The sequence below is a fragment of the Heterocephalus glaber genome, unplaced genomic scaffold, assembly GCF_053883595.1.
Source record: "Heterocephalus glaber isolate CG9 unplaced genomic scaffold, H.glaber_assembly_v1.0 deba00001761, whole genome shotgun sequence".
Lineage (NCBI taxonomy): Eukaryota > Metazoa > Chordata > Mammalia > Rodentia > Bathyergidae > Heterocephalus > Heterocephalus glaber.
The window spans coordinates 2,583,442-2,610,987 of NW_028258458.1; the positions used below are offsets into that span (position 1 = coordinate 2,583,442).

The window sequence follows — 27,546 nt, forward strand, 5'->3', positions numbered from 1 at the left end:
CTCCGGACCACCTACCCGGTCCCCGCCCTTCAGGCCCCGCCCCCAGCCCAGGTCCTGGCCGCTGGGACCCCGTCCCCAGCCATTGCCCGGAAGATGCTACCGCTGCGCTGTGGTTCCCGCCACCACCTCCTCCTCCTGCTGCTGCTGCTCCTGGCGCCCCTGCTGCCCTCGCCGTCTGCGGCCAGCGCCCCCGAGCCCCCGCGCCCCGCCATCGCCCTGCTGCAGGCGCTCGGGCTGCGTGACGCGCCCCGGGGCGCCCCCAAGGCCCGTCCTGTACCTCCGCTCATGTGGCGCCTGTTTCGCCGCCGCGACCCCCAGGAGGCCAGGGCTGGCCCGCGACGGAAGTCCCCAGGGGCCACCCCGAGACCGTGCCACGTGGAGGAGCTGGGGGTTGCCGGGAACATCGTGCGCCACATACCGGACCGCAGTGAGTGGGGCCTGCGCGGGGGCTCGGTAGCCCAGGGCGAGACCTCCGGGGCGGGAGGGGGGGACAGGGGCGCCCCTCCGGGTCCCCACGCCGCGCCTCTGCTTGCGGGGACCCCGCCTGGAGGTTCAGAACAGCCCCCAGCCCTTCACACCATCCCGCGGATGTCCCTGCGGATGACCCCGCGGGGCAGCCCCCTGCACCCCACAGCGCCCCTTCCTTGCAGCTGGCGCCTCGGCGGGGACCCTCTGGCGGGGACTCGGCGCTCACCTTTCTCCCGTTGCCTCCCAGGTGCGCCCGCTCGGCCCCCGGAGCCCTCCTCGGCCTCGGAGCCGTGTCCCGAGCAGACCGTGGACTTCGACCTGTCGGCTGTGGAGCCCTTGGAGCATGCGAGTCTCGCTCGCCTGGAGCTGCGCTTCGAGGCGGCGGGGCCGGGGGTGGCACCCGGCAGCGGCTGGGAGCTGAGCGTGGCGCGCGCGGGCCCCGGGCCGGTGCTGCTGCGCCAGGAGGTGCGCGCCCTGGGGCCGCCGGTGCACGCCGAGCTGCCGGTCGCCGCCTGGGCCCCGCACGCGCCCACGCCGCGCAGCCTCAGCCTGGTGCTGGTGTTGCGCCCCCGAGCGCCTGCCGCCTGCGCGCGCCTGGTCGAGGCCGCGCTGCTGCTGGTGACCCTAGACCCGCGCCTGTGCCACCCCCTGGCCCGGCCCAGGCGCGAGGCCGAGCCCACGGCGGGCGGCGTCCCCGGCGGCGCATGTCGCGCGCGACGACTGTACGTGAGCTTCCGCGAGGTGGGCTGGCACCGCTGGGTCATCGCGCCGCGCGGCTTCCTGGCCAACTACTGCCAGGGCCACTGTGCGCTGCCCGCCGCGCTGCCAGGGCCCGGGGCGCCTCCCGCGCTCAACCACGCCGTGCTGCGCGCGCTCATGCACGCGGCCGTGCCCGGCAACGGCGGCCTGCCCTGCTGCGTGCCCGCGCGCCTGTCGCCCATCTCCGTGCTCTTCTTTGACAACAGCGACAACGTGGTCCTGCGGCACTATGAGGACATGGTGGTGGACGAGTGCGGCTGCCGCTGACAGCAGGGGCCCCCGCGGTCTCCTCGTCCCTGGCGCGGGGAGGGCCCGGGCCTCAGCGGTCTGCGGTGCCTGCCGAGGCAGCATCCCCTGCTCCTGCCCGTCCCCACTCCGCTCCACCCGCCGGCCCACCCATGCCCTCGCTCTCCACACAGTCATGCCAGCCTCATGGAAAGGCAGGAACTGTTTATTAAGATTTTATTGGTGACAAAAGAGCTTAAAACAAATTGACCAAAAACCAAGTTACGTTGCCTTGGTACGGATGCTTGTCGACTGGTGAAAGGGTGACTGCCGCCGGGAAGGTGGAGGGCAAAGCAAGGGTACAAGCGGAGGCAAAGCGGGCGGGAACGGTGGGGCCTAGCCGGGCTGCCTCCGGCGGCCTTCGAAAGGGAACCACAAGCCTGCGGATGGCAGCGTCCTTGCCCATAGCAGGCGACCGGCGCGTCCCTGTGCACGAAGGGGAGGCCGGGGCCGGGGCCTGGGGAAGAGGACCCCGTGCAGGGAGCAGCTCTCACCCTCGCTGCCTCTGCACCTCTGCCCTGCGTCTGTCCAGAGGCGCGACTGCTCCGGGCCCCTCGGCAGAGCCGCCCCAGCACAAACCCTCAGTTGGCAAGCCGGGCCAGCAGGCGCTGGGCTGCCAGGCGCGAGCACGTGGCCAGCACAGGACTGGTGCCTGCGGGGATGGGGCCAGCCCTCTGGCGGCCACCTTCCACCACTTCCTAAGGGATAAACCCACTGGCCCGGCATCGGCACCTCCTGCCCCGCCTGTCCTGGCTGAGGGTGCAGTGGGCTGAGCACCTTCCGAGCGGCGGCCAGGGCCCGGCCAGTCCATGGCGGCGCGGGGCAGCCGATCTCCTCAGTCCTCGGAGGCAGACTTGGGCCTCTGGGCTGGTTGCTGCCCTCAGCGTAAAGGCCCTGAAGCGAGACCTCCACCATCCTCCTGAGACCACGGTCGGCGTTGCTCCGGCTCCAGGTGCTGCCTGTTGACGCCTCGTTTCTGGAAGCTGCTCACGACTCCCAGGTCCACCACTAAGATCTTAGACACAAACTTAGAAAAGTAGTTTTCAGTACTTCTTTGAAAAATCTTTAAAAAAACAAACAGAAAAACCCCAAACACCGTATTTTCTTTCAATGAACCCCCTCAGAACGCAGGCCAGGGGACCTGGGCAGTCCAGGAGCCATGCTCCTCGGGCCCGGCTGGCATGGCCACCGCCAGGAGCCTGCTAGGGCACAGAAATGCGAAGTTTTTTCCTGCTAAAACGTAGTCCCCTTTCAATAAAAGAGAAAAGAAAGAAACAAAAACAGAGAAAGGGCTACTCTGAGATGAGGGTCTTCTCCCTCCGCCTGGTCGCGGGCCCAGGTGTGCGCGGCGGGCGGGCGGGCTGCGCCTCCAGGTGACGGGCTGGGCAGGGCCTGACAGGCTCCTGCGGCTGCCACCTCCCGCTCTCCCTTCTCCTTCTCCTGCGCCGCTGCCGTCGCCGCGTGCCCACAGGGGCGCTCGCTGCTTGGCTCCTCTCCCTCGGCTGCTCCTCTCCCTCTCCTGTTGCTCACACAGTGGTGCTTCAGTTTTAGCAGTGGAAAACAGGTATCCATTTATTTTTATTTTTTATTACCCAGAATAAGATGCTGATGCACTAAGCCACGGAGCTTAGCTCTTCCGCCACCACCTGTGGGATGGGATGGGACGGGACGGGACAGGACGGGTGTCAGCAGCCGCAGGGGCAGGCCCAGGGCACCGCGGCACCTCCCTGACCCGCACGCTGCCAGAGGGGGCACCGAGCCCAGCAGGCAGGGGCCCAGGGGCCCCACCACTGCTGGCCCACGTGTCCAGGGCCCCTGCCGCGGCTCCTGACTCCTCCCGGGGGCAGGCACAGGACGCTTGCCTTCTAGTACTGGGACAGCCCTGTCACCCCGCCGTGCTGGTACGCCCGCTCTCCCTGGTACGTGGAGTCTTGGGACAGCGCCACATCGATCTGGGATTTAAACTCATCACCCAGGTAGCTGTCCTGAAAGACAAGGCAGGAGAGTGCGCGGCCGAGGTGTGCATGGCCCCGGAGGGCTACAGACCCTGTGCGGGCAGCGGGGTTCCCTTCAGGACTTGAGGGCAGTGGCAGCAGCGCGGGGCTCACCTGGGACAGCTCGGGCTGGGAGAGGCCGGGCTGGCTCATCTGGGAGGGCTGGCTCATGGAGATGTAGCCCTGCGTCAGCGCGCCCTGCGAGAAGGGCTGCGATGCCACGTCCTGGCTGGCCTGGCTGCTGGGGAGGGGGGTCTGGCTGGGCCCGGGGAGCCCGAAGCGGTTCTTCTGGCGCGCCCCACGACTGGTCTTGCTTTTCGGGGCACCCCGGCCTGAAAGAGAGCAAGAAGTCCAACGACCCGAAAGGCAGGGCAGGGCCGCATGGGGCGAGGTGCGGCGTGGCTGGCGCTCACCTGCTGCCGGCCCGTTGGCCTGTCCGAAGTAGCCGGGCGGCGGCATGGGCGGCATGACCAGGTTGAAGGGGATGGGAATGTTCATGGCGGCCACGTGGCTTGGGCCGGCGCTGATCATGCCGATCTGGTCGTGGGTCTGGAAGTACATGTTTGAGGGCCGGCCTGTGGGACAAAGTGGGCGTCAGGCGTCAGGCCCTGGGGACAGTGACTGGAACGCTGGTCCTGCCTGCGGTCCGTCTGCCCCGACCCCAATGCCACCCTCGTTCGGTTCTGATGAGGATCACTGAAACCTGCGTTGCATTTGCCAGCAAAGCCCTTTCAGTAGCAAACCCCTTCATGCTCCATGAGGCCCCACCAAACAGCAAGCGAACACTGGGCGTCCTCGTGGGGACAAAGGCAGGCGGACCTTCGCACCCAGGGCACTGCAGGGGCCGGGGAGGCACAGGAGCAGGCCCAGGACAGCACTGCTCCCTTGTCAAAGGGACCTTGGGGCGCATGGTCATGGAAGAACACAGCCCACGGTGTGAGGCCCATGATGGCTGGGCACACGGCCAGGGAGAGGGCCAGGTGGGACAAGAAGGAAGGAGAGCAAACGGCCCGGGGCCGCTCCTTGGGGCTGGGCTGCAGCAGGGAAGCAGCCAGGCAGGGGCTCGGGGTGAAGGGTGGGGGCTTTCCCTCCGCAGAGTGTGCTCAAGCCACAGGGCCGGCTGTAGGCCGCAGGCTGTAGGCCGCAGGCTGACAGCACTTCAGAGACGAGCACAGGGCACAGGGCAGAGATCAGGGCTGCCCGGGGGGCCTCAGGCAGATATGCCAAGCTAGAAAGGCGCCAGCCCTCCAGCTCCCAGCAGGGACACTAAGAAGCGTCCCTGCCTCAGGCGGGCTGCTGTGGCCTGAGGGAGTCAGAGTCACGGCCAGGTCCCCCAGCACAAGGACTCACCCTGGCTGCTGCGGTCGTACACGGACCCTGGGATGATGGCTTCCCGGGCGTCGTACATGGCAGTTGTCATGAAGCGGGCCCCCTGCAAAATCGCACACAGGGGAGGAATGTGTCGCGTCAACATAAGAGAACCTTCCCACAGACCTGGTGGCTTGGAGGTGGCAGGGTGTGAACTCTGGCAGCGGGGGGCCAGTTTCCTGACCTCCGGCAGGGACCCAGCTGCAGCCGTGTGACTCCCTCGAGTCCCACCCGGGCTTCCCAGGGCGCTCAGCTCACCGGGTTGATGGTGTTGACCAGCTTGCGCGGCTTGCTGAACTGCATGAGGCTCTCGCGCAGGTTGTTGAGCGGCCCCTCCACCAGCACCTTCTGCTCCTTGTAGTAGTTCAGCAGGTGGTTCCACAGCGGCTGCTTCGACAGTGCCTTAGGGTTGCCCACGATGATGACGCCGTACCTGCAGGCCCAGCAAGGCACGGCAGTCAGGCCCGGCGGCAGACCAGATGGATCCAGGCTGAGGATGGGCGGGCCTGGGAGGTGCATGAGTTTGGGGACGAAGCCCCTGCCGCTGCCAGCCAGCTCCTAATGCGGGCCATCTGACAGGGAGGCAGCTGAGGGTCGGGGTGACAATGGGGGAAGAACTGGGCCGCAGCCTTGCACTGCAGTCCTCTTGGCATGCAGGCTGCGTCCCAAGACGTCCGGCTGGTGAGGGGACAGCTACCTGCCCACTCGGTGGCCACCTTTCCCACGGGGTCCCTCTTACTACCAACTCGGCAGGGTCCTAGTCCTGCCAGGAGGGCCGCCAGACCCTCCCTTAGATGAGAGGTCCAAGAGGACACGAACACCCTCTGCTGTGGGCCCTGCCAGGCGCCTCGGGACCCGGGAGCACAGCACCGAGCGGGCGCAGAGGCGTGGAGGTGTCCGGTGCTGGCCTACCTAGCTCTGGTCAGGGCTACGTTGAGACGCCGGGGGTCGTTTAGAAAGCCGATTCCTTGGTGCTCATTGGCCCGCACACAGGACAGGATGATGAAGTCCTTCTCGCGTCCCTGGAAGGCGTCCACGCTGGCGATCTCCACCTCCTGAAAGGGGTGTGGTGACCACATCAGGGGCAGCTGCCCTCCGGCCGCACAGAGCAGGCAACACAGGGAGGGTGCCTGGGACACGGCAGGCAAGGGCGCCACAGTGAGTGAGCCGCACCCCGCCCCGGTTCCTCTCGCTCCCCATAATCAAGGACACACACTCGAGTCTGGAAAACCCAAGAAGCAGAGTGGAAACCATCGCACTGGCACTCTTGGCCAGGGCCCACGGGGCACTTCGGGGTAGCAAAGGCACGAGCACTGGGCCGGCATGGCCACCAGCTGCTCCCTCGCTCCCCAGCCTTGCCAGCCGGCCCTGAAAACACCCCAAGGAAGCCCCGTGAGACAGTTGTACTGCGCAGCCAGTGCAGCCTGGCCCCCCGGTCCTCTGCCTCAGGCTCCCAGGGCTGTGACCCTGCACCCAGCTAACGGCTGCTCCTGCGCGCCCGAGACTCGGCCCCTCGGCTCCTGCCTGGCCACACGCTGGCAGTCTGCACCCTCGGAGGCGGCCGTGCGCCCACCTGGTAGAGCTTGGTGTGCAGGGAGCCGCTGAACTGCATGTACTGCACCAGGTAGGAGCGCTGGCCCTCATAGGGCGTGATGATGCCGATCTGGTCAGGCTTGGCACCGGCCTTCAACAGCTTGGTGGTGATCTTCTCCACATTCGCCGCTTCCGTCCTGCGAACGCGTGCCAGGGCGTGAGGCCGGGGGCACTGCCTACTGCACCTGGGCCCTCGGGGGTTGTGTGAAGCAGCCAAGGTCCAGCTGGCGGCGACCACCACACCCAGGGTGCCCAGGCCCCGGCTTCCTCATCCTTTTCCAGGGAGGCACAAGACAGAAAGCACCCTGCACACAGATGCGCTGGCAGCAAAGCGGAAGCAGGCCCTGGCTGTGCTCACCTGTTCAGGTAGGACGTGCCCGAGCTGGCGATCTCCTCCTGGCCCTGGGTCACGTAGAAGAACATGGGCTTGTCAGGCTGGGGCCACTGGAAGTCGAAACCCTTCTTCACACGGTCGGCTGCCGGGGCGGGGGGGGGGGGGGGCAACGTGTCACCTCAGAGGACAGTCACGGCATTTCCAGGGAGCCCGTGGGGTCCCCAGTCCACACAGGGGACTCGATCAGACGCCCGGTCAGTGCAGCCCCAGATGCCCAGCACTGAGCAGGGTCGTTCAGGGAGGGCGTGCAGAGATGGCGTTCTCCCCTCCCTGGGCCCAGAAGCTGTTCTCGGCAGCACAGGCTAAACACAACCCTGTAGGCTCCAGAGTGATCCTGAGTGCTGCTCTAAGCAGGACTTCATGTTCTTGAAAAGCTGAGAAGCTTCTATGTTAATCATATTTCAAAACTCAGAAATTTAAAGTGCATAACAATTGGTTTAAAAATAAACCTGGCCAGGAATGGTTCCAGCCCTCTGGAAGGCTGAGGCAGGAGGATCACCAAGTGCAAGGGTAGTCTGGGCAATTTAGCTAGGAACCAGTGAGATCCTGTCTCAAAGTACAAAGGGCTGGAGATGTAGCTCAGTGCTAAGGCCGGGGCCTCAATCCCCAGTGCTGTACACAAGCACAAAACTTCTAACTATAAATACAATTTCCTATGAAAAGTAGCCATTTTCCAAGAAAAGGAGCAGGGCCCTGGCACCCAGTTTGGCAGGTCAGCATCCTGAGGGCCCAGCTTGAGTCTGCCTCCTGTGGCCTTCCTGGCAGGTGGGACGACCGTTTGACACTCGTGCTGGGTGTGTGGGGTGTCTGCGCCCCAAGTCGCACAGAGCTTCCACACGTGACTGCTTTCACGTCAGCGGCGAAGACAAGCCCCCTGTCACCGCCATGGGCAGGACCCCTAATCACCAGGCACCGCTAAGCTTCCCCTCAGTGTCACTTGCACACTTGAATCTTCAGGGCTCTCACACAAAGCTGCACTCTTCCTGTCTCAGCCTCCTGAGTCCCAGGACAACAGCCTGTGCACGCACAGCCATTTTCCTCCAACACACAGGTCTGGTGTGCCTGGACATGTGCCTGGTGTAGCGGTGTGCGCGAGCAGGTGCCTGCACATCACGTGCCTCCCAGGCGCTCGCCTCCCTGTCACGTGGAGACAAGGAGGATGTCTGGGGGCTGGGCCAGTCCTCCTCGCTCTTCCAGGGCATTTCTAACAACAGTGCATGGTCCCAGCAACGGGAAGGTGGGCAGGGTGCTACATGTCAGGGGACCCGCAGCCTTGGCCTGGCGCCCCCAGTCTGTGCAAGCAGCTGAGAGGCCATCCCGAGTCCATGGAAGCCTGTTCTGCAGGCCCACATTCTGCGGCAGCCCACACAGCCTGCCTCTCAGGGGCCCTCCGTGCCCCCCAGCCCACAGAGCCTGTCACCTGCAGTGACGCCATTCTGCAGCGAGCCCTCATAGAAGATGTTGGACGGGAAGGCGCTGAGCGCGGGGTGCATGCGGTACTGGACCTGCAGGCGGATGGGGCGGATGCCCAGCACCACCAGGCGCTCAAAGAGGGACTGCGACAGCCCGGCCTTGGCCGCCTTCTTGCACATCACCACCGGGCCCAGCTGGCAGTGGTCGCCCACGAGGATCAGCTGTGGGAGAGGCCACACACGTTGGGAACCTCAAGCACCAAAGAGCCCAGCACCAGGGCAGGGGCCGGGGCCCAGGGTCCACATGGCACAACCCAAGCGGCAGGCCCACCTGCTTGGCCCCAAGGACCACGGGCACCATGCACTCAGGCTCCGTGGCCTGGGTGCTCTCGTCGATCAGGATGGAGCGGAACTGCATCTTGGCAAGCCTCGGGTCACCGGCGCCCACACAGGTGCAGCAGATGACGTCAGCATTCTGGGGTGGGGACAGAGGCATCAGGCACCACTCGGCCAGTGTCCCGGGTCCCTTCCACGCCTCCCTGACATGGCTAAACAGGCCGTCCTCCTGCATGGTGTCTACGGTCAGGCAGCAGTGGCCGGGAGCTTTCAGGGCTGCACTCGGGCAGCAGTGGGGTCTTCACAGAGTGGGAACTTGTGCCTTGCTGCTTGTGCAGCGTCTGGGGCAGAGCTGAGCAGGCACACCTGCATGAAGCCCTAGACCCCAGCCTGGTGGGCAGGCTGGTCATTATGGAGTGGGACAGACCCTTCCAGACCGGCCTCAGGCAGACCAGGTCCCGAGGGCCTGGGAGACCTGGGCACCCCTGGCTGTGTGGCCAAAATGCCCAGCTGCCCCGAGGGGCCCAGGGAGGCTGCACAGACCCGGGGCTCACCATGAGCAGCTCCCGTTCCGCCGTGCGCTTGAGGGCCCGGTACCGCTTCTCGTCAGCGGACGACAGCTCCCCGGTCTCGTCCTTCAGCTGCTGCAGCTTCTGTAGCTCCGGCATGCTACGGGCACACTCAAGTGAGCACCAGGCAGCAGCCTGGCCTGGCTGTGTGCGCCCAGGGTGCCTGGCCGCCATGCCCACCTGTCCATGTTCCTGATCTGGTTGTGCAGGGCCAGGAAGGACACCGGGGAGTCGATGGCCTCACGGCTCTTGGCGCAGAGGCGCACGACCTTCAGCCCCGTCTGGTGGATCTTCTCCGTCAGCTGGTCCACGGCGATGTTGCTTGGGGCACAGACAAGCACAGGCCTGCAAGGAGATAAGTGCCTTCGTGTCTGTGCGGAGCAGCCCCGCAAAGGCTGGTGGATGCTGCAAGGCACAGATGAGCCAGGGGCCCGGCTTCCGGTCTCCTGCTGGGCTGTTCCCACACCACCCTCATCCTCCTGTCCGTCCGACAGGGCACAGTTCCGAGACACCAAGGCAGAACACAATGCGGGACACACCAACCTGGCTGCACAGTGAGGCAGCAGGCCTGGCTGTCGCGTGCCAATAGCCTGGTGACGCTGCCATCACGTGCGTGCCACAACCCACCAGGCCCCGCCTCACCCAGGGCCGCACGCATACCCGTTGCCCTGCCGAGCCAGGTGGTAGACGATGGTGGCAGATGTCACGGTCTTCCCCGTGCCAGGCGGGCCCTGGATGAGGCTGAGCGGCCTCTGCAGCACGGTCTTCACAGCGTATACCTGCGAGTGGTTGAGGTCGGGGAGCCCCTGCGCAGTGAAGCGCTTTGGCAGCTGACACTTGATGATCACGTCCTCCACCTCGTGGCCCAGCAGCTTGTGGTAGATGTAGCCTGACACGGAGGTCTCGTCCACCGCGAAGGTCTTCAGCGCACTCTGCATCCTGGAGGGCAAGGCCTGCGTCAGGTCCCGACCCTGACCACAGAGGGTGACAGTGCAGGGGACCAGCGGCACCCGAGGGTGGAGGGCGGAGGGCAGAGGCACCTGTCAAACGAGGTCGACTTCCACACGAAGTCCACCTGGAAGTTGTGCGTCACCTCCACGGGAGCGCCCACGCTGCTGCGGAGCTCGATGGCGATCTCATCACCGTAATCTGGGCGCTGAGTTAAGTTTGCTTCTTCGTTCAAAGCCGACTCGCCCTTTCCCGGCAGCCCTGCATCTGTCTGCCTGCCTCCCGCCCTCCTGCTCAGCACTTCGAACACCTGGCTGCCTCGGCCAGCCGGGGCTAAGCACCTGTGCTCCCCAGGGCGGAGGGCCCACCAGGCCCTCTGTGCAGAGGATACTGTCAGGGACCTTGATGACGTGGCCGATGCCCTTCCACAGGGGTGCCAGGTCCCCCTTATAGCGCAGGCAGATCTCGTCCCCCTGCATGAGCCGCATGTCTGCGAGGAGAGCACGTGTGTGAGCGCCCACACCCGCCACACTTCCCCGCGAGGACGCAAACGAAGGGACACTGTACAAGGGCGAACTAGGAATCTTATGCTACTTATGGTCACAAATATTTTAAAACTTAAAATCACCTCTTAACCAAATTATGACTAAATCCTCATTACCAGAGTCAGTCTTGGGCAAAGTGAAGTAGGCGATTCTCTTCTTGTTAAGGCCCAGGTCCCACCTGACCGTGATGTTATCTTGCGTCTGAACACATGGAAAACAAGAGCCCCGTTAGCCTAAGGCTGGCAGCTGCGCAGCAGGACCTGGGGTGCACGGACCCGCCGCCCAGAGCAGGTCCCGGCCAAGCTGGCAGCAAGTGTCGCCTGCACAGGGCTTCTGTGGGGCACGAGGGTGCCTGCAGGGAGAGAGGAAGTCGGGGCTGCCTGGGCCCCAGCACGAGCTCAGGCTCTCGGGCTGTGGGTAAAGCTGTAAAGCAGACTGCGGGCGACTTCTGCTGAATCACAAACGGCACGCGCTCCCGCGGTGCGGCTCCAGGTGGGTGGTCAGCCCTGAGCCTAGGAGAGACGCTGTGTGAGGACAAGGCTAGGTCACCTGTGACTCTTTCAGCTTCTTGTCATAGTCGGCCTCCAGCTTGACCAGGGGGCCGAAGATGTTCTGGTACTGGTAGGCATCTTCGTAGCGCAGCAGGACGTGCTGCGGCTCCTCGTCTACCCCTGGCTTCTCCAGGTCCTCCAGGGTGGCCGAAGGGTTTTCCTGAGGATGAGAACAGCACCGGGCTCAGCCTGTCTCTACTCGCGTACAAGGAGCAAGGGCCCGGCAGGGAGCAGAGGGACACAGCACACAGCACCAGGGTCAGGTCAGGTGCCCCCTGCTGGCCAAGCATGAGTGATGGCCACGCCACAAGTAGCAATGACAGCCCTGGTGACAAGGGAGCTGGATACCAGGCTGAGACCAGGCCCCACCCAGTGTCCCTGCACCACGGTGACAGGGCACCAGCATCTGGCTGAAGCTGCCTACACAGCTCAGGGTGTAGCCAGGCGCCTGCGGCAGGTGGCTCCTCCGGCCCAGCGCCATGTCAGCTGACACCCTGATCACAATGCACCAGAAGATGGGACAGTGCCCAGGAGCAGCTAGGTAACCTGGGCAACAGGAAGTGCCCAGGAACCAGGCCAGACAGCGCCTGAAAACACTCTGAGTTGAGCCAAGTAAAATTCAGATCCTAGCTAAGATTCTGTTGTGGGTGTCAATGAACCCTGTCAGTAGGAGTGACAGGACCACAAAGCCCTCAGGTCCAGAGAGGGGGTTCCAGGAGAAGGGCCGGGCCCGGGACAGGTGGCAGGAACCCTGCTCTTCGCCCCCCCGAGACCCTCTCCTTTTTCCCTATTTGTGGTACCTTGCCCCACCTCCCTCCTACAGGGCTGCTGTTCCCTCAGTCTCTGTGGTGCTGGGATGGTGCCCACGGCCTGCTGCATGCAGGCAAGCACTCTGCCACTGAGCTGCAACCCCAGGCCCTTTTACAATTTCACTGAGACATGATCTGACCAAGTTGCCCAGGCTGGCCTCGAACTTGGGATCCTCCTGCCTCAGCCTCCTGAGTAGCTGGATTACAGGTTTGCGCCGCCATGCAGAGTGCTCCCTGGGTTTACTCACACCTGTGGCCTTGCCTGACTTCATGCTATGTCTGCCACTGGACTGTGCCTAAACTTTGCTTCTACCCCACACCCTCTCCCAGCAAGAAAACAAAGACTGGGATGAGCACAGCCCCGCTGGGCAAGGCCAGGGTCCTAGCCGGCTGGCGCTGCAGCCTCACCTTCCAGAGCTCCTCCAGCTTGTTGATCTGCTGGGCTGTGATCTGCCGTGCCCGCAGCTGCTCCTGCTCCGAGGGGATCTTGACCAGCCAGGACAGGAAGCAGCGGTCCTGGATCAGGGGCTGCCACTGCGAGCTATCCCAGTTGATGTCCTTGAGGCTGCTCTGGCTGGCGCAGGGCTGCCTGTGGAGGCCAAGGGCCAGAGCCCGTCAGGACTGTGCCTGCCCCTCGATGGCCCTGTGGCCGGAGGGGCCGTCCCCATGCTTTACTAGGCAACTGCATTACCTTCACTTGCCAGTAATAAATCGCATCTCCCCACGAAACTGAGCTCTCAGCTCTTAAAACTCAGAAGAGACTTTTAGGGAGTTGTTTCTATGATTTTGCCAGAACACATCCCAAATCATCTCTGGACACTGAGCAGGCCCAGCCCCAAAGAGCCAGCTCCTCACCTGCACAGCAGGACCACGACCGAGTCGGCCTTGGCGGGGATGAAGCCGAGGAGGAAGACGTTGCGGCAGCCGCAGTTGTAGCACTCCAGGACTGTCTCCCCCAGCGGCCCATCCTTGTGCAGGGTCACCTCTTTGCATTTTGCCCTCACGAGGTGATTTACAATGTGGCTGAAACCAGGAAATGATAGAGAGTTAACACCCGAAGTCTGGCTTTTCACCACTTCCAGTCTTCGGGCCCTGTTAGAGTTCCGGTACCCTTCATGGTCCGTTAGCAGCGGCGGTCACACCTCATCCATCTGGCATCCCCGAGGAGCGGCCCCCCTCACCAGCTCCCCACCGAGTGGGAAACGCAACCCCAACTCCAGCCACTTGTAAGGAATGCTTCTCGGCGAGGCTCACGTGGTTCCTGGGGGTGTTTGCCCAGTTCCTGCCTTCTGAAATCCAGCTTATCGGGCTGCACTGAACCTGTGGCTGGGGCCAGGGCTGCACGCGCTGGGACAGCGAGGTTTCCACCACGAGGCCCCGTCCCCCGCTCACAGTCTTGTGCTGCGGCTTTCCAAGTCTTTCAAGAACACTTCTTGATGGCCCCAGTGCCTACTTCCAGGAGCAACAGCCCCCCTGACTGACTTCAGGACAGGAAGTCCTAATAACCGAACCTATTAGAAGCCAGAGCCCAGTGAAGACAGCAAGGGGGTCAGGGCTATGCCAGACACCCTTTCAGCCGCTGCTCCTTTCCTGCTGCCTGTGACATGGCCAGGACACAGCCGCCCAGAGCCGAGCTGGCCACACTTGAGGGCCCGCTGGCTTCATCTGCAGAGGGCTCCCCAACCACGCACGCTGACGCTGAGCACGCCCCCGGCCTCCTGGCAGCGCCTTCTCTGTCTGCTTGGAAACCTCTGCCCTTCACAAGCTTTAACTCTGGTGCCTCCATGAAGCCCTCTGCGTTCTGACCGGTGTGGCCCTCAGCACTGCAGCAGCTGTTCAGTCAGGCGCCTGCCTGCTCTCCCGGCCAGGCCGTGCACAGCACACAGCGGGGCTCTCTGCCGCCTCTCCCTGGAAGCCCTGTTCACTTCCCTGTTCTTGGCTGTGCTGACCGGAAGCCAGGGTTGCCAGCTAAGAAGAGTGTGATTTTATTGTTTTTCCTGCACGAGAGAACTCATGCCAACAGAGCAACATTTAAATCATCCAGAATATTGTGAACAGCCATTAGAGGCTCGGTTACTGCTTAAGACATCGGTCCCTCCTTTGCCTGCTGAGAGGACATGAGGTCTACCCTCTCTGTCCACATTCCTCTGCGGGCACAGGAGGCCTGGGGCTCTGTACAAGTGCCCCTGCCTGTGCCCTGTTTTTGTCACACCTTCTCTCTCCAAACCATGATCCTCAGAAGATTCCGCTGCCTTGCTGGCCACAGGGTGCCCAGGACCTGCAGCCCCTGCTCTGCCCATGCAGCCTCGAAGTGGACCCGCCCATGTCCCTGCAGCCCTAAGGGTCTCTCTCACCAGCAGGGCCACCACAGACAGGCAAGGCCCCGGAGCCTCTCCCAACGCAGCCCCGGGAAGACACCATCCTGCCGCAGCTGCTGCCATCAACAGCAGGAAGGGAAGGCCTACACCGACAGTCAAGCGAACCTGTGTAAGCGGACGGCTCAGCACCTGGGTCGGGTAAGCCTTCTCAGGACCCTGACCCCCAGTGTCAGGACACCCTGGGAGCAGCCGGACAGGCCCCCGGGACGGGCGTGCCCCACTCATCTCGCAGAGAGAAACAAACATAGGGAAGAAGAATTAACCCAAGCCTCCTTGGATAATAAAAGAACCACAGAGAATAAATCAAGGGTAAATACATTAAGGCGTTCACACACCACCATCTGTTTCAAGTTAAACCAGTCACAGAAAAGAAAAAAACCAGGTTTGTTAGCATGATTTTATATTGTGCTTTGCTTCAACATTTCCATAATTTACACACAAATCCAAGCACACGCTGATTAAAGACACATGCATGGCTTGATTATCTACCTGCCAGAAGTATTTCCTCGGCCGTTGCAGAACCACTTCTTGCTGGTATTACAGTAAACCACGCAGGCAGGATCGTGTATTCCGCAGTAACTAAAAAGTCCAAACATCAGTTAAAGCTGGAAGGTTGCTCTCTGGTTTTAATTTGGCAGGATGTAAAATTCCTTCCTCTTACAACATTTTTAAGTTTTTCATTAAACACATACTCAAACCCAACAAGCCCAGTAACAGAATCCCATGGGTTAACTTCACAAGCCTCCTGACCCAGGAAGCCTGGGTGCTGGGGTGGGGGGCACCCAGCCAAGTACAGGGGTCTCCCATTCCCAGGCGATTCCAGTTCCTCCCCCAGCCCCAAGCTTCAGGCGCTGGGGCTCCCGCAGCGAGGCAGCCTGCTGAGCGGTCTCCAGCAGAGGGCGCTGTGCTCCAGGGAACAGTGTGGCCCTAGTTGCGGGGCCGCCCCAAGGCCAGAGCTCAGGCCAGGAGCGCCTCCAGAGGAACCCCCCAGGGGGGTTTCGGAAACTCAACATACTAAAACACTGGCTCTCCAATAGCTATGCTTGTGTACGAACCCAAGATTGTCTCCACCAGAATGCCCTTGAGCTAGGAGCTCCCCCAGCTTGCAGCCCTTACTCCAAGGGGAAAGAGGGAAGAACCCCACCTCACTGCACAGCTGAGCCCCTACAGCTCTCCTTGGGCGATTTCACGGCATCTCTGCACGCAGCAGAAACACCACCACACTCAAGAAAACACTCGCAAATCACAGCACCAACAAAGAGCCAAAACACAATGTGTCGCCCAGAAAGCAGGGGAAGAGGTGCCATCTATCCAGGAGAGCTGGCCAGCGAGCAGCCAGAGGGGACAGCCTGGTGGACACATCACAAGGGGCAGCGTGCCTCGGCCGGGAGTCTGAGCCAAGCTGGGCCCCGGCTGCCCTGACTGGCCGGGTGCCCTGAGCAAAGTCCTTTCATCTCCTTTGGTCTCAATTCCTTTGTGTAAGAGGACTAAAAAGCCAAGAATGAGCCCAAATGGAAGGGATGGAAGGAGCTGAGAATTCCAAATTGGGACATGCAGGTCTGCACCAGATGGGCCCCACTGTCCCCAGAACTGTGCACCCCAGAGGAAGGCCTCCTGCAGCTCCCGCTAGCTGCCGAGCCCTCAAGGCCACGCCATCCCACTTCCCAGGCCCCAGGCACCCAGCGGCCATGAGCAGAGCGCCTCCCTGGACCAGGGGAAGTGCCCCAGCTTGGTGAATTCAGGGTGTCAGAGGGTGCTGAGCCCCAGTAACAGGGACATTTACAGGCAACTTTCTTGCGCCCAAGTCAGTGTGAGGGCGGCCCCCAGATGTGGCAGGGGATGTCCCAACCCCGCCCCAGGCCCCCGCCTCCGCCCACCTGCACGCGTGGATGGGGAGGTCCTTTGTGTAGTAGGTGTCTTCTTCATCCTCTTCGAAGTTCAGCTCGGCCAACAGCTGGCTGGTCTTGGCCACACTGTCATCCACGGCCCCATTCTGCAGGATGCCCTCAGGTCCAACCTGGGGGGAGGCAGTGTCACCTGCGGGGCCCAGGCATGTGGCCTCCTGTGATGCCTGGGCCCCACCCCCAACTACCGTACGCTTGGTCTGGGCCACTGGCCACAGAGCTCAGTCTGTGGCCCACAACAGGGTAGTGAGGGAAATGCTCATTTCCTGGCCCAAGGGCCACAAGCAGCAGGTCGACTTTATAACAAGTCCACACGAGCACCCCAGTGGCACCACCTGTGGCCACCAGGGCTCTCTGAGCACCGGGTGCGCTGCTGTGCCCCGGCAGACGAGGAGGAGCCCAGAGACTGAGCAGCATAGGGAGCACAGATGCCAGGCTGGAGCCTCACTGCACACGACACCACACTGGAAGGCAGCACACAGGGCCACCTGAAGAGCCCTGTGAACGTGCATGACGCTGCCACCCAGGACACACCACCTGGGACACACAGCCCACTGGCCTGGAAGTGGGAGCCGCCTCACACCTCACCCCTTACAGGGCTGGTCGGCAGCAAGGAGCACCGCACTGCAATGACGAGAACGCAGTGGAGACACAAAGTACCGAGCAGGCAGTAGGTCTCCTTCATAGGGAATCTAGGAGCCCGTCCTGGAAGAGGCCATGCCACCCAGGGTGGGACACCCACACCCACACCCTCAGCCATGCCTGCCCCGATGTCCCGCCACCATGAGACCCCAAGGCCCGGGCTTCTCCAGGGCTGCTGTGGCACACAAGGACCGCTGGGAACCCTGTCTACCCCACGCTCAGCCCAGACTGTAACACCCATCGCTGCCCAGCTGTCCGCAACAGCGCAGGCCTGTGTGGGGACGTGGTGGAGGGACACCTCCCGCCCTGCTTCCCAGTCCTCCTCAAGATGTGTGAGCAAAACTAAGATGCATCATGTTCCGGTACAAACAGCCAATGATAAATGTAAATGTATTTTTATACCTAAAATGTACCAATAAAGATACATATTTAAATTAAAAAAAAGATGTGTGCAAGGACGCGCTGCTGACCGGGTGCTTCCTTGAGACACGGATCCTCAGGGCCCGGGTGAGCTGACCCAGTAGAATGCGTGAGCAGCTGCTCCAGCGGCCACTGCTGCCTGAGCAGGGGGGTCACAGTCGCCTGTCTGAGGCCAGCTCCCCAGTGAGTCCCCATCACACCCCACCCACCCACAGCTCACACCCTCTCATGCACAACAGGCGCCGTCACTGATGGCCCCCATCATTGCAGACGAGTGCTGGTGGCACCTCACGGGGCCTGGGCTGCGCCTGCCTACTCAGGCCCTGGCCCCTCCTGAATGGCCCGTGTGCTTCTGCGAGGTGCTGCCCACAGCTGTCGCCTTCTCCGAGCACGCAGCCCCGGCTCTCAGCAGTGTGCGCCTGGCTGGGGTGCCGCGTGGCGGCAGGACTGGGGTTGGCCTGAGTGGGCAGCAGCCTGCAGCTGCCCTGCACACAAGCTTGCAGTGGCCTCTGCATCCCACAGCCAGAGTCACTTCCTGTCCCCCAGCATCTAGCACACTTACTGTCTGGCCTCAAGGCGGCTGCTTCCAGCAGGAAAGTTCCACTTCTCAGCAGGCTCCAGAAGGCTGTGCAGCACCCCCACCCAGTGGCGCTCCCGGGGTTCCAACCCCGAGGGGGAGGTGTGCCCTTGGTGGCATGGAGCACGACTTGGCTGGAGGAGGGATGATAGACAACCGTGTGCCCCCGGCTCCTGCACAGCGCCCTGCCTTCTCCTGCCCAGGGGTGCACAGGCTGGAAGTCTGATCAGAGGATGGGCCGCAGGCGTGACACCAGCAGGAAAACCCATCTGCTCTGGGGCCTTTGGAAGACAGCACCATAGGGACGCAGGGATGTGAAGTCAGGCACACTGCCTCAGCCCTCGAAAACTGGACAGGCTGGAGAGAAGATTCCTGACCTCAGCCCCAGTGGGTCCTCCAGCCAGACTGGCTGGCACTCTACACATGCGTACACACCCGACAGCTGTGATCTGGTCACACAGCCGGCTGACTTTTTTTTTTTTGGAGACAGGGTCTCACTATGTAGCCCAGGCTGGCCTAAAACTCACAGTGATCCTCCTGCCTCAGCCTCCCAAGTGCTGGGATCACAGGCGTGCACCACCATACCCAGCTACCAGCTGACTTCTATAGCTGGATTGTTAGTTCTCCCACCACTCTGACAAGTTTCAAAAATACATCTGGACCCAGAAAACATCATCAAGTAAGTTTGAAAAGCACTAAGGGGGCCAGGGATGTACCTCAGTGGCATCGCGCCTGCCTCACAAATGCAAGGTCCTGAGTTCGATCCCTGGTACCAAAAAAAAAAAGTAGTAAGGATGGGCCAGGGATTTAGCTCAGTGGTTCCGCTGCCTGCCTCAAAAGTGCAAGGACCCAAGTTTGATCCCCGGTACAAAAAAAAAAAAAAATATCTGGAGTAAATGATGGCATTTCCCAGATCATAAATTAAAAAAAAAAAAAGTACTAAGGGAAAGTACTCGGTACAGAGGAGGTCAGTGACCCATGGCAGTGACCAGACAGCAGGGAGAGGTGGCAGGGCCTCCTGCAGCCCCTGCCTCAAGGGCGCTCAGGAACAGTCCGCATCCCTCTGCTCTAGACACAGCCTCTGAGAGCAACAAGTCCTGCTACCCAGCCCACAAGGGCCCAGGCTGGGCGGCTAAGTCCTTGGTCCTGGCTCTACACATGAACCTGGTTAGGACAGAAACGGCAAGGTCCACCCGAGAGCCCTCGAGCTGATGAAGGTCTGGGCGCTTCCTGACAGAGACAGTGACTTTCCAGAAAACTCAGCCCATGCATGAGAGCAGCATGGAGAAAAGTCATTTCATTCCTACAGAGGAGGCTGGGCAGCCAGCCTGAACTAGTAGGGAGAAGACAAGACGAAAAAGAAAAAGAAGAAGACGACGAAGAAGAAGACAAAGAAGACGATGAAGAAGACAACGAAGAAGATGATGACGACGACGACGAAGAAGAAGGAAGGAAGAAGAAAAAGAAAAAGAAAGCAAACTACCCACTCCCACAGAGGCAAAGTGCAAAATGCAAAAATTACCCCTGAATGTGCTGGCATGAACTCTCAGACCACAGACTCACTGCAACCTCATAAGCATTGCATGGCTCCGCCTCGGCCTGTGCCAGCGCCCCAGGACCTTTGCACTCGCTGCCCCATGGCCTCAGCATGGCTAGCCTGATGCCCGTCAGAGTCTTAGACACGTGACACTTCTCAGGCAGGCTCTCCCAACCATCTCTGTCCTGCTCCCCGCTGTCAGCTAGGAGACTCCACCAGTGCTGGCTACATGAATGTGTCTTCTCTCCCAAATCCTGAAGGCTAAGATGCAAAGTGACTCATCATGTACTCTCCTAGTGTGGGACTAAAGTGGAGCATGGGGGCCGCAAACAATCCTGACATTTCCCTGCTTTTTATTCTGAAAAATCCTGACCCTGTAGGAAGCGGCTGCCACACACCTTCACCCAGTGGCTGCGCCTGTGCACGGGTGCTCCTCTGCACGTGCCTAGCTCCTCCTTCCAAGCCTCTGGTAGACCCCAGGGATACACTACACGCAGCCTCCTCAGGAGCTCCGCGCCTAACACACAAGGACTTCCCGGGGCCCTGATGGTGTCCTCCAAAGACAGAACCCATCCTGACAGCAAACGACCTGTGGTCTTGCCAGCTGCCTTCACCTCTCCCTGTGAACCACGTGGATGCACTGGGATCTGGGCATTTTCAACCTACAAAAAGGTGACCTACTACTTCCTGCCCAGCAGAGTGGCCCCCGGCTGAGTCTCGCCTTCCACATTACTTCTGGACAAAAGCAGCTCACCAATCAGCTGTGTGGAAGCACAGCCCTGCTCAGTGCGGCTCCCAGCACCCCTCACAGCCCTGGGGTCGGCCTCCCCGAGATGGACCCTCCTCAGCTGCAGGGGGGCCTGGCCTCCTCACAGCAGCACTCAGAAGCAACCCCACCCGGAAGCATGGGGGGGCTGCTGTGGAAGGGGACCTGGGGACACTAGCCCCCCTACGCCGGACCCCCTGGGGCCCACAGGAGGAAGCAGTAGTGGAGTGAGGGGCTCCACATATGGGATGACCCGAGACCAGCGCTGCAGACGCCTGCCTAGCAGCAGCAGTGCACTGGGAAGGGGACACGCTCCTTTACTTCTAGGGTGCGAGCTGCACACTGTGGGGCGAAAGGGACCTGGGGCAGCCGGCGAGACAGAGCCTGCCTGCAAACCACCTGCAAGCCTGGCGTGCCGGCCCACACCTGGTTCCCCAGCACTCGGGGAGGCTGAGGTAGGGGGACAGCAAGCTCAAGCCTAGCTTGGGAAACTTAGCAGGACCTTGTTTACAAATTCACGATTAAATAAAAAGGCCTGGAGATGTAGCTCAGTGCAAAGGACCTGGGTTCAATCCCTGGAGGGAGGGGGGAAGAGGGAGAGAGGGAGAGAAAAGCAAGCAAACCAGAGGAGAGGAACACCTTCACAACTGCTGCATGGAAAAGACCAAGCTGCAGGGTGCGCGCTCTGTGTTAGAGAACTCCTCTTCAATGCTTTCACATGGAGGAGGAGAAGGAGGAGGCGGCAGCGGGCCCAGGGTCTGTGTCACCCTCAGATTCAGGTACGCAAGAGGAGGCGGCTGTGCAGTACAGCACAGTGGCTGAGCCGAGGGCCAGGGACCTTGTCCCTGCCCGCTGTGGTCCAGTGCTCTGCTCTGCACTCCTGATGCTGGAAGGAGGGGCCGCCCTGGGCTGGGGCGACACGAGTCACCTGCCTGTCAACACAGTAGCCTGGCAACAGGCAGGGGTCCTGAAGGCTGGCCTTGTCCCCAGCTCCCAAGCTGCTACGTGACCGACACACACAGAAAGGCAGTTTGCTACCAGCCAGCAACGGGATCCCAGGACCCAGCAGCTCCCACGGGAGGAAGCCCATTCTGCGCTGAGGAAAGCTCTCTGCCCAGGAAGACTCGGAGGCTGGGCAGTGTGTGAGGGCAGAGCTGTGAAAAGCCACCACCTTGCCTGCTCCCCTGGGCTGGCCTCTCAGCTCTGGGTCCCTGGCGGACAGCCACGCGTGTGGCCCTTCTCCACCAGCTGGACTGTCTTGACCACGAAGAGCCACTCCCCTGGTGAAATGGCACACTGCCTCCAGTCCTGAATCGCGAACCTGAACACGCCCCTCCAGCCTGTGCACACACTGCTCTGGGGAAGCCTCGAGGACAGCGCTGCCCTGCCACGGGGCCACTCAGCCTGGGGCCGGCCTGCTCTAGTGCTCGCCCTCTGTGGAGACAGCACACAGCCACTCCACCTGTGTGTGGGGCTCTCCACACCCTGCGCTCAGCCCTGGCCCCACTCACCCAGCACCCAGCCACCCCGCAGGCCTGGCCATGCACACCCCATGCCCACCCCTGTACCTAGCATGCTCACCGAAGCAACACCAGGACCACTAAGCACAAAGGCCTCCTGCGTAGCAGCCACTTCCTGTTCTGGGGACCACAAGGCTCCCAAGCTACACACACTCCAGGGTCCTCACTGCGCCAAGTGGGGTAGCTGTGCAATTCTCCACAGCGCCACCAGCTCCACTGCCCACAGCCACCCGGATGGCACAAAAGACAGAAGCCACCACAAAGGGATCCTCGAGGGCTGAGCCATCATCTCGACACCGGGCACAGGCCTGCCCCTGGGGACACATATCCCACACATGGGCCCACTAGGCGGCCAGACCACAACACTGTTGAGAGGCACCAACACTGGAGCTGTGGACCTGCAGCGGCAGAGCCCAGGAGCTAAGGTGGAGAGCAGGGAGGCGAGGGAAAGAAACCACAGAGTGCCCCACTGGCAATGGGATGGGTGCATAACTCTGGGAGATTACTTAAAAAATGACCTGTACACAGTAAACAAGAGGGTTCCGCAGAAGGACTTCGAAGAAGCAATGAGAAAAGTGTCTCTTTTTGCTCAACTTAGCTTTGGTGAGAGAGAACTCTGTTAGCTAACAGCGGTACGACGATGCTGCTCCTGTCACACTGAATCTGAGTAACAAAACTGGGACTAAAACCAGAAGCTGTGGCCCCAGCCTGCTGTAACCGCAATGGCCAGTCCCTCTCCACTGGCCAGGGACAGCACCAGCCACGTGTTTGCTCCACTCCTCTGAGCAGAGCACCTCTTCCCAGGTGCTGCAGTCACAGCCGTGCAGGTTTGCTCAGCAGAAAGGGGCGGAATGAAGCGCGCATGTGCGACTCACCACTTGCAGGGAGCGAACCTGGGGCAGTGTGGCCATGGACGGGCTCGGGGCCCGGCAGCCAGAGGAGCCAGTCTGCTCACCTGACGAGGAGGCGCTGGGAGAGCTGGCCAGGACTGTGACAATGCTCAGGACAAGGTTTGAACCACACTGCAGATGGCAACTTTTCATATGGGTTTTAGCCTAAGTATTTCATTACGAGGAAAGGCCAGCCCGACTGTAATCTCCGAGACAAGAACCGGGAAGAAGCGCACATGGAGAGTGTTGTGGCTGGGGAGGGGCTGTGCATGAGGAGCAAAAGAACTTGCTCTTAAAACAGGGAAGCAGCTCCGCCTTCCCGAGGAAAATCTGAGTGTGGGGCCATGGTTGTAGCCGCCAGCAGAGAAGAACATGTGGCACAGGACAGGGGCCCCCCTCTCGCGGGCTGCCCACCTCAGACTTGAATGGAGCCGCTGGGATGGAAGCATAGTGGTCTCCCGAGGGAATCCCAGCGGCAGTCCCACTGAGGTGTACTGACACACATGGATGGAGTGTTTACAGCACGCAACACATATTGACACAGGTACACATGCACACCACCACCCATACCACTGACGGCCACAGTGGCTCCCGCCCTCCCCAGGGTCTGCTCCCCTCAAGGCAGTGAGCGGGCGCCTCCAGAACCAGAAGCGGGCAGAATTGTGACACACGCGCGTGTGTGCACCTATCTAAAGGCTTCTCCCACTGAGTAATTTTCTGAGCCATGCACGTGTCAGCGAGCATGTCAGTAGCTTACTGGGCAGTGTTTCCTCCTCTTTGGTTTTCACCCTAACGCCACTGTGTGGAGGAGACTAGATAGCAACAGCGGTGAGGAAGAAATAGAGCTGGCCAGCCCAAAAGGTCCCCGACCCCAGCTCTCCGAGGTGTCCTTCCCGTGGAAGCAGAAGGGCCCAGGAAAGGGTAAGCCGCTCTGAGAGACAACTGTCCTTTCTCTTGCTAGGACTGTATCAGCACCTTCCTCCCGGATCTCCAGGCTCTATCTCACACCAAGAAAATGAATGTTATGTGAACCACTCCGGGTCCGGCAAGAATCAGCCCCACTGTGTTCTCCCACCCAGCTGGCATACACATTCCACCTTTAAACAGACTTTAAGGGAAAATCCACTGTGTAAAATTGGTCCAGGCAGAACTGGCATCAGGACTGGACAGACCCTGGAGAACAGGGTAGTACTCTTTAAAGGCTTACTTGCAGAGGTGCCACAAGACCTATGATGTCACCACAGACATCTATGCAGCCACTTGGACACCCCTGTTCACAGCAGCACTGTTCACAGCAGGCAAAGGGTGGACAACCCAAGTGGCCACCAATAGGTAGGTCCCTCTTTACTATAGAATATTACTTGGTCATGAAAAGGCATCACAACGTGGATGAACTCTGAAAACATCAGACCAAGCGAAAGAAGCCAGGTCCAGGGCTGAGGGTGCAGCTCAGTGGTGGAGGGCCTGCACAGCAGGCACACACCCCTCGGTTTCACTAGCACCCTCTGCACACACACAAAAGCCAGGTACCCAACACTACCCAGCATGACCCCCAGAGATGAAACGTCCAGAAGCAGCAAATCTGTAGCCATAAAATTAAAGACCAGTGGTGGCTTGGGGTCAGGGAGGGAGGACTGGGAGCCCAAGACGTAGTTTCTCTCTAAATGTTCTACAACTGATCTTGGTGAGGGCTGTTCAACTCCGAATCCACTAACAGATCCTGACTTGTGAATTTACACGTGTGCTTTGTAGGGTACATAAATTTAATTTTAACGCTGCTGTGCAACCGAAGGGGCTGCCCTTGAGAGCCGGCAGCTGCTCACCCAACAGGAAAAAGTCAAAAGGCAGAGCGGAGCTGAGTCTCCCTGGTGGTTACACAGCACCCAAGGACAACAAGGAAGAGTGTCCCGACGGCACTTGGGGTAGTCAGCTCGCCCCCTCTTTCCTATCCCCACCTTTCCTATCCCCAGCTCAGCTCCTCCTCCTGACACAGTGGATGGCAGACTGCCCTTTCCCAAGCAGGAACCCAGGTGGCTACAGGTAGGCGGGTCACTGGAGTTCAGACAAGGGAGGACAGGCCCTTTGGTGTTTTGAGAACTCAACCGCCACGTTCATCTCCATGGAGGTTTCCACTCCGGTTCCTACAGCTCAGCATCAGGTGCAGGAAGGGGAATGGATTATTTTTCAACTCAAAGAGAAAGGCATGCAGCACCCCCTCCATTAAGTGCCAACAGAACACAGCAGAACTCAGAGCTGTCACAGGTTTGTCGTGTTATGTGGACTCACAATGAAACTGTTACGTTCCCCTCGCCCCACCCCAGCTCCCTGCATCACAGAACCACCTCGGCTGCCCGACCCAAAGGCCCTGAGCCTGAGCCTTCAGACTCGCGCTGGACACAACGAATACCCAGCATGGTCTGGCCGTATCCACCCGTGGAGCTCGATTTCCTCACATCTAAAAGGAACAAAATTACAACTGCCACCCCCAGTTTTTAAGCTGGGGAACCAGAGAGGTCTACAAAGTAGAGAAACTACAAGGAGGCGGGGCCTACGCAGCTGGACCATGTCTCCAGGCAAACACCCCTCTGCCTATCTCCATTTGCCAAATGTAAATAAAACTGAAAAAGAAAAACCTAGACGCGCACACCTGTTCTCCTTGATGCCGCAACCCAGCAAGCTTTCTATTTTAAGGAATTTGGGGTTAGAATGAGTCAAATGTTTTCTCCTTCGAATAGGGGCTAAAAGAAAGCCTAAGTGGGTGGTCTACCCACAGGAGTGACTCAACCACCTAGTATGTAGGCCCCAGGCACCCCAGAAAGTGTCTGAGCTCACTCCGGCGGAGGATGGGGTGGCTCCCTCAGCCTCAGAGCACAAGGAGACATCAAGGGACACCTGTGACAAGCTGAGCCCTGAATCTCCTCTTGGCAGAAAACTCAGAAAAATAAACCTTGCCAGGCACCAAGCAAGCCACTGGAGGACAATCAGATGTGGAGGGTGACAGCCGTACTCCCCAGCACCGCAGGCGAAGGCCTCAATCAGTCCCCTTCCCACAGCTCAGGCAGGAACCCAGGCCCAGGATGTGCCCCGGATAATTCTCACCAGCCAAACCCCGATTTAAAATACCTCAACAGTCTTCACTTAACAGCCTCATCAACCAAAGTAAGTTTCCAACGTGGCACACTCATTTCTGTAAAACCACTACTGCTGTCCCACTGGAGGAACAAACTCAAACCCAACTTTTCCACAACAGGGGACAGGGCTGGAGAGTTACGTAACGGGTCGGTTTCAGCAACAGGCAACAAACCCAAGGAGGAAAAACAAAACGCAACCTGCCTCCTGAATAATCTCAGTAGCCCGAGAGTGTGTGGATCAACCACGGGAGGCAAAAATCTTGTCTTTACTGCTAGAGCCTGGCCCTCTTCAGTTAGGGTCCCCAGGCCACGGAGATTGGAACCCGGGCGCCCCCTGTGCCTCAATGGGGAGCCAGGGGCGCGCAGAGGATGCGTTCACAGAGGGGAAGGCGGGCGGACTGGCTTGGCCAGAGACGAGGCCCGGCTGGAGCAGGCCCCGGCGCCAAGCGCTGAGGAACTCGGGGACGGGTCACCTCGGGCGGGCCAGAGAGCGCGAGCAGGGCAGGTCAACTCAGACACACCCGGAAAGGGACAGGGCTCTGGTCACCTGAGATCGGAGACTCGGGCAGATCGCGGAACGGGCGGGAGAGCCCCGGGTCAGCCCGGCCCGGGGCAGGCGGGCCGGGCTCGGAGGAGCGGGCCGGCCCGAGAGGTGGGACCCGCGCGGCTTCCGGCGCCGCCATGTGCGCTCACCTGCGCGTCGAGTTGTCCGGTCGCGCCGCCCGCGCCCGCGCCGACGGGGCCCCCAGCGCCACCCCCGCCCGGGCCGCCGGGGCCGCCGGGGGGCGTCTGCGTCTGGCTGGGGAGGGTGAAGTCGGTGAATTCGAACTCGGAGCCCTGCGTGTCGGCCCCCAGCAGCTCGGCCTCTTCGGTGTCCAGGAAGGTGAGAGTCTGCGAGCTGGGCCCGTACGCCTCCACACTCATGGTGCCGCCGCTCGGGGCCCTGGGGCCGGCTCCGCGCCACACTCGAGCCCGCCGCTGCGCCGAGGCCTAGGCCGCAGGCCTCGCGTTGCCGCCGCCGCCCCCGCGAGCGCGCAGGCTTCCAACCGAACTGCCCGCCCCAACGCGAGCTGGGCTGACAGCCACGAGCGCCAAGCTGCTGCCGCCGCCTTCGCCGACTCCCTCAGCGCCACCTCTCCCCCTCGGAGTTGCCCGCTGTTCGCAGCCCCGGGCAGGAACCGCCGCCGACGCCGACGCTGCCGTGCGCGTGCGCGGGCCCGACGCTAGCGCAGGTGCGCGTGAGCGAGCCTGACGCCGGCGCAAGCAAGCGCGCTCCTTTCGGACGCCGCCAACCGCGCCCCGACGCCTGAAGCCGAGCGTGACACGCAGCGCGCAGGCGCGGAGGGGCGCTTCCAACCGCCGCGGAGCCCGCAGCTAGAGGGCTCGGCCCCGCCCCAACCGCTCCTCAGAGACGCCCGGGCGACGTGGGCGTGTGCTGCGCCAGTAGGCACCGCTTTCCCGAGTCATTGAGGGCTAACCAAATGACCCCCATCGGTGGGCTAGGGAGGCCCCGCTGCAGAGGTTGGGCGGGGATGGTACTCTCCTCCATCTGTAAAATGGGGTTGTTGGCACATAGTCGATCCTCTGTGTGTTTTGGAGGAATAAATGAGGAGGGACACTCTTAGCGAGTTGCCTTGAACGCCCCGATGGTGGCGATGTTACTCCTGATGACCCTGAGGCTGGTATTTTACCTCGGTTCCTAGTGCTGATTACTACTCAGAAGCAGAACGTGGCCGAGTGATTGGGAACA

The 27,546-nt window shown here is 61.2% G+C and overlaps 2 protein-coding genes across 5 annotated transcripts; one reads left to right on the plus strand and one right to left on the minus strand.

Moving 5' to 3' along the window:
- Positions 1-93: 93 nt before the first annotated feature.
- Gdf1 (growth differentiation factor 1) lies at positions 94-1,733 on the plus strand. The gene is made up of 2 exons (XM_004873398.4): positions 94-427; positions 716-1,733. The coding sequence occupies exons 1-2, from the start codon at positions 94-96 to the stop codon at positions 1,492-1,494; spliced, it is 1,113 nt and encodes a 370-aa protein (XP_004873455.1). The 3' UTR covers positions 1,495-1,733.
- Upf1 (UPF1 RNA helicase and ATPase) lies at positions 1,663-27,012 on the minus strand. 4 transcript variants are annotated; one of them, XM_013068719.2, is made up of 23 exons: positions 26,490-27,012; positions 16,287-16,426; positions 14,899-14,988; positions 12,887-13,054; positions 12,440-12,620; positions 11,221-11,382; positions 10,755-10,872; positions 10,518-10,616; positions 10,219-10,327; positions 9,839-10,117; positions 9,359-9,523; positions 9,164-9,278; positions 8,605-8,748; positions 8,282-8,495; positions 6,826-6,943; positions 6,448-6,604; positions 5,787-5,929; positions 5,133-5,307; positions 4,857-4,938; positions 3,920-4,081; positions 3,621-3,838; positions 3,375-3,497; positions 1,663-3,158 (listed from the first exon to the last, which is right to left on the minus strand). In XM_013068719.2, the coding sequence occupies exons 1-22, from the start codon at positions 26,718-26,720 to the stop codon at positions 3,378-3,380; spliced, it is 3,390 nt and encodes a 1,129-aa protein (XP_012924173.1). In that variant the 5' UTR covers positions 26,721-27,012; the 3' UTR covers positions 1,663-3,158; positions 3,375-3,377. The 4 variants fall into 4 exon arrangements, with proteins under 4 accessions (XP_012924173.1, XP_004873450.1, XP_012924174.1 ...); XM_004873393.3 differs by having other exon boundaries at positions 10,219-10,348; XM_013068720.2 differs by having other exon boundaries at positions 10,788-10,872; positions 26,490-27,011.
- Positions 27,013-27,546: the final 534 nt, after the last annotated feature.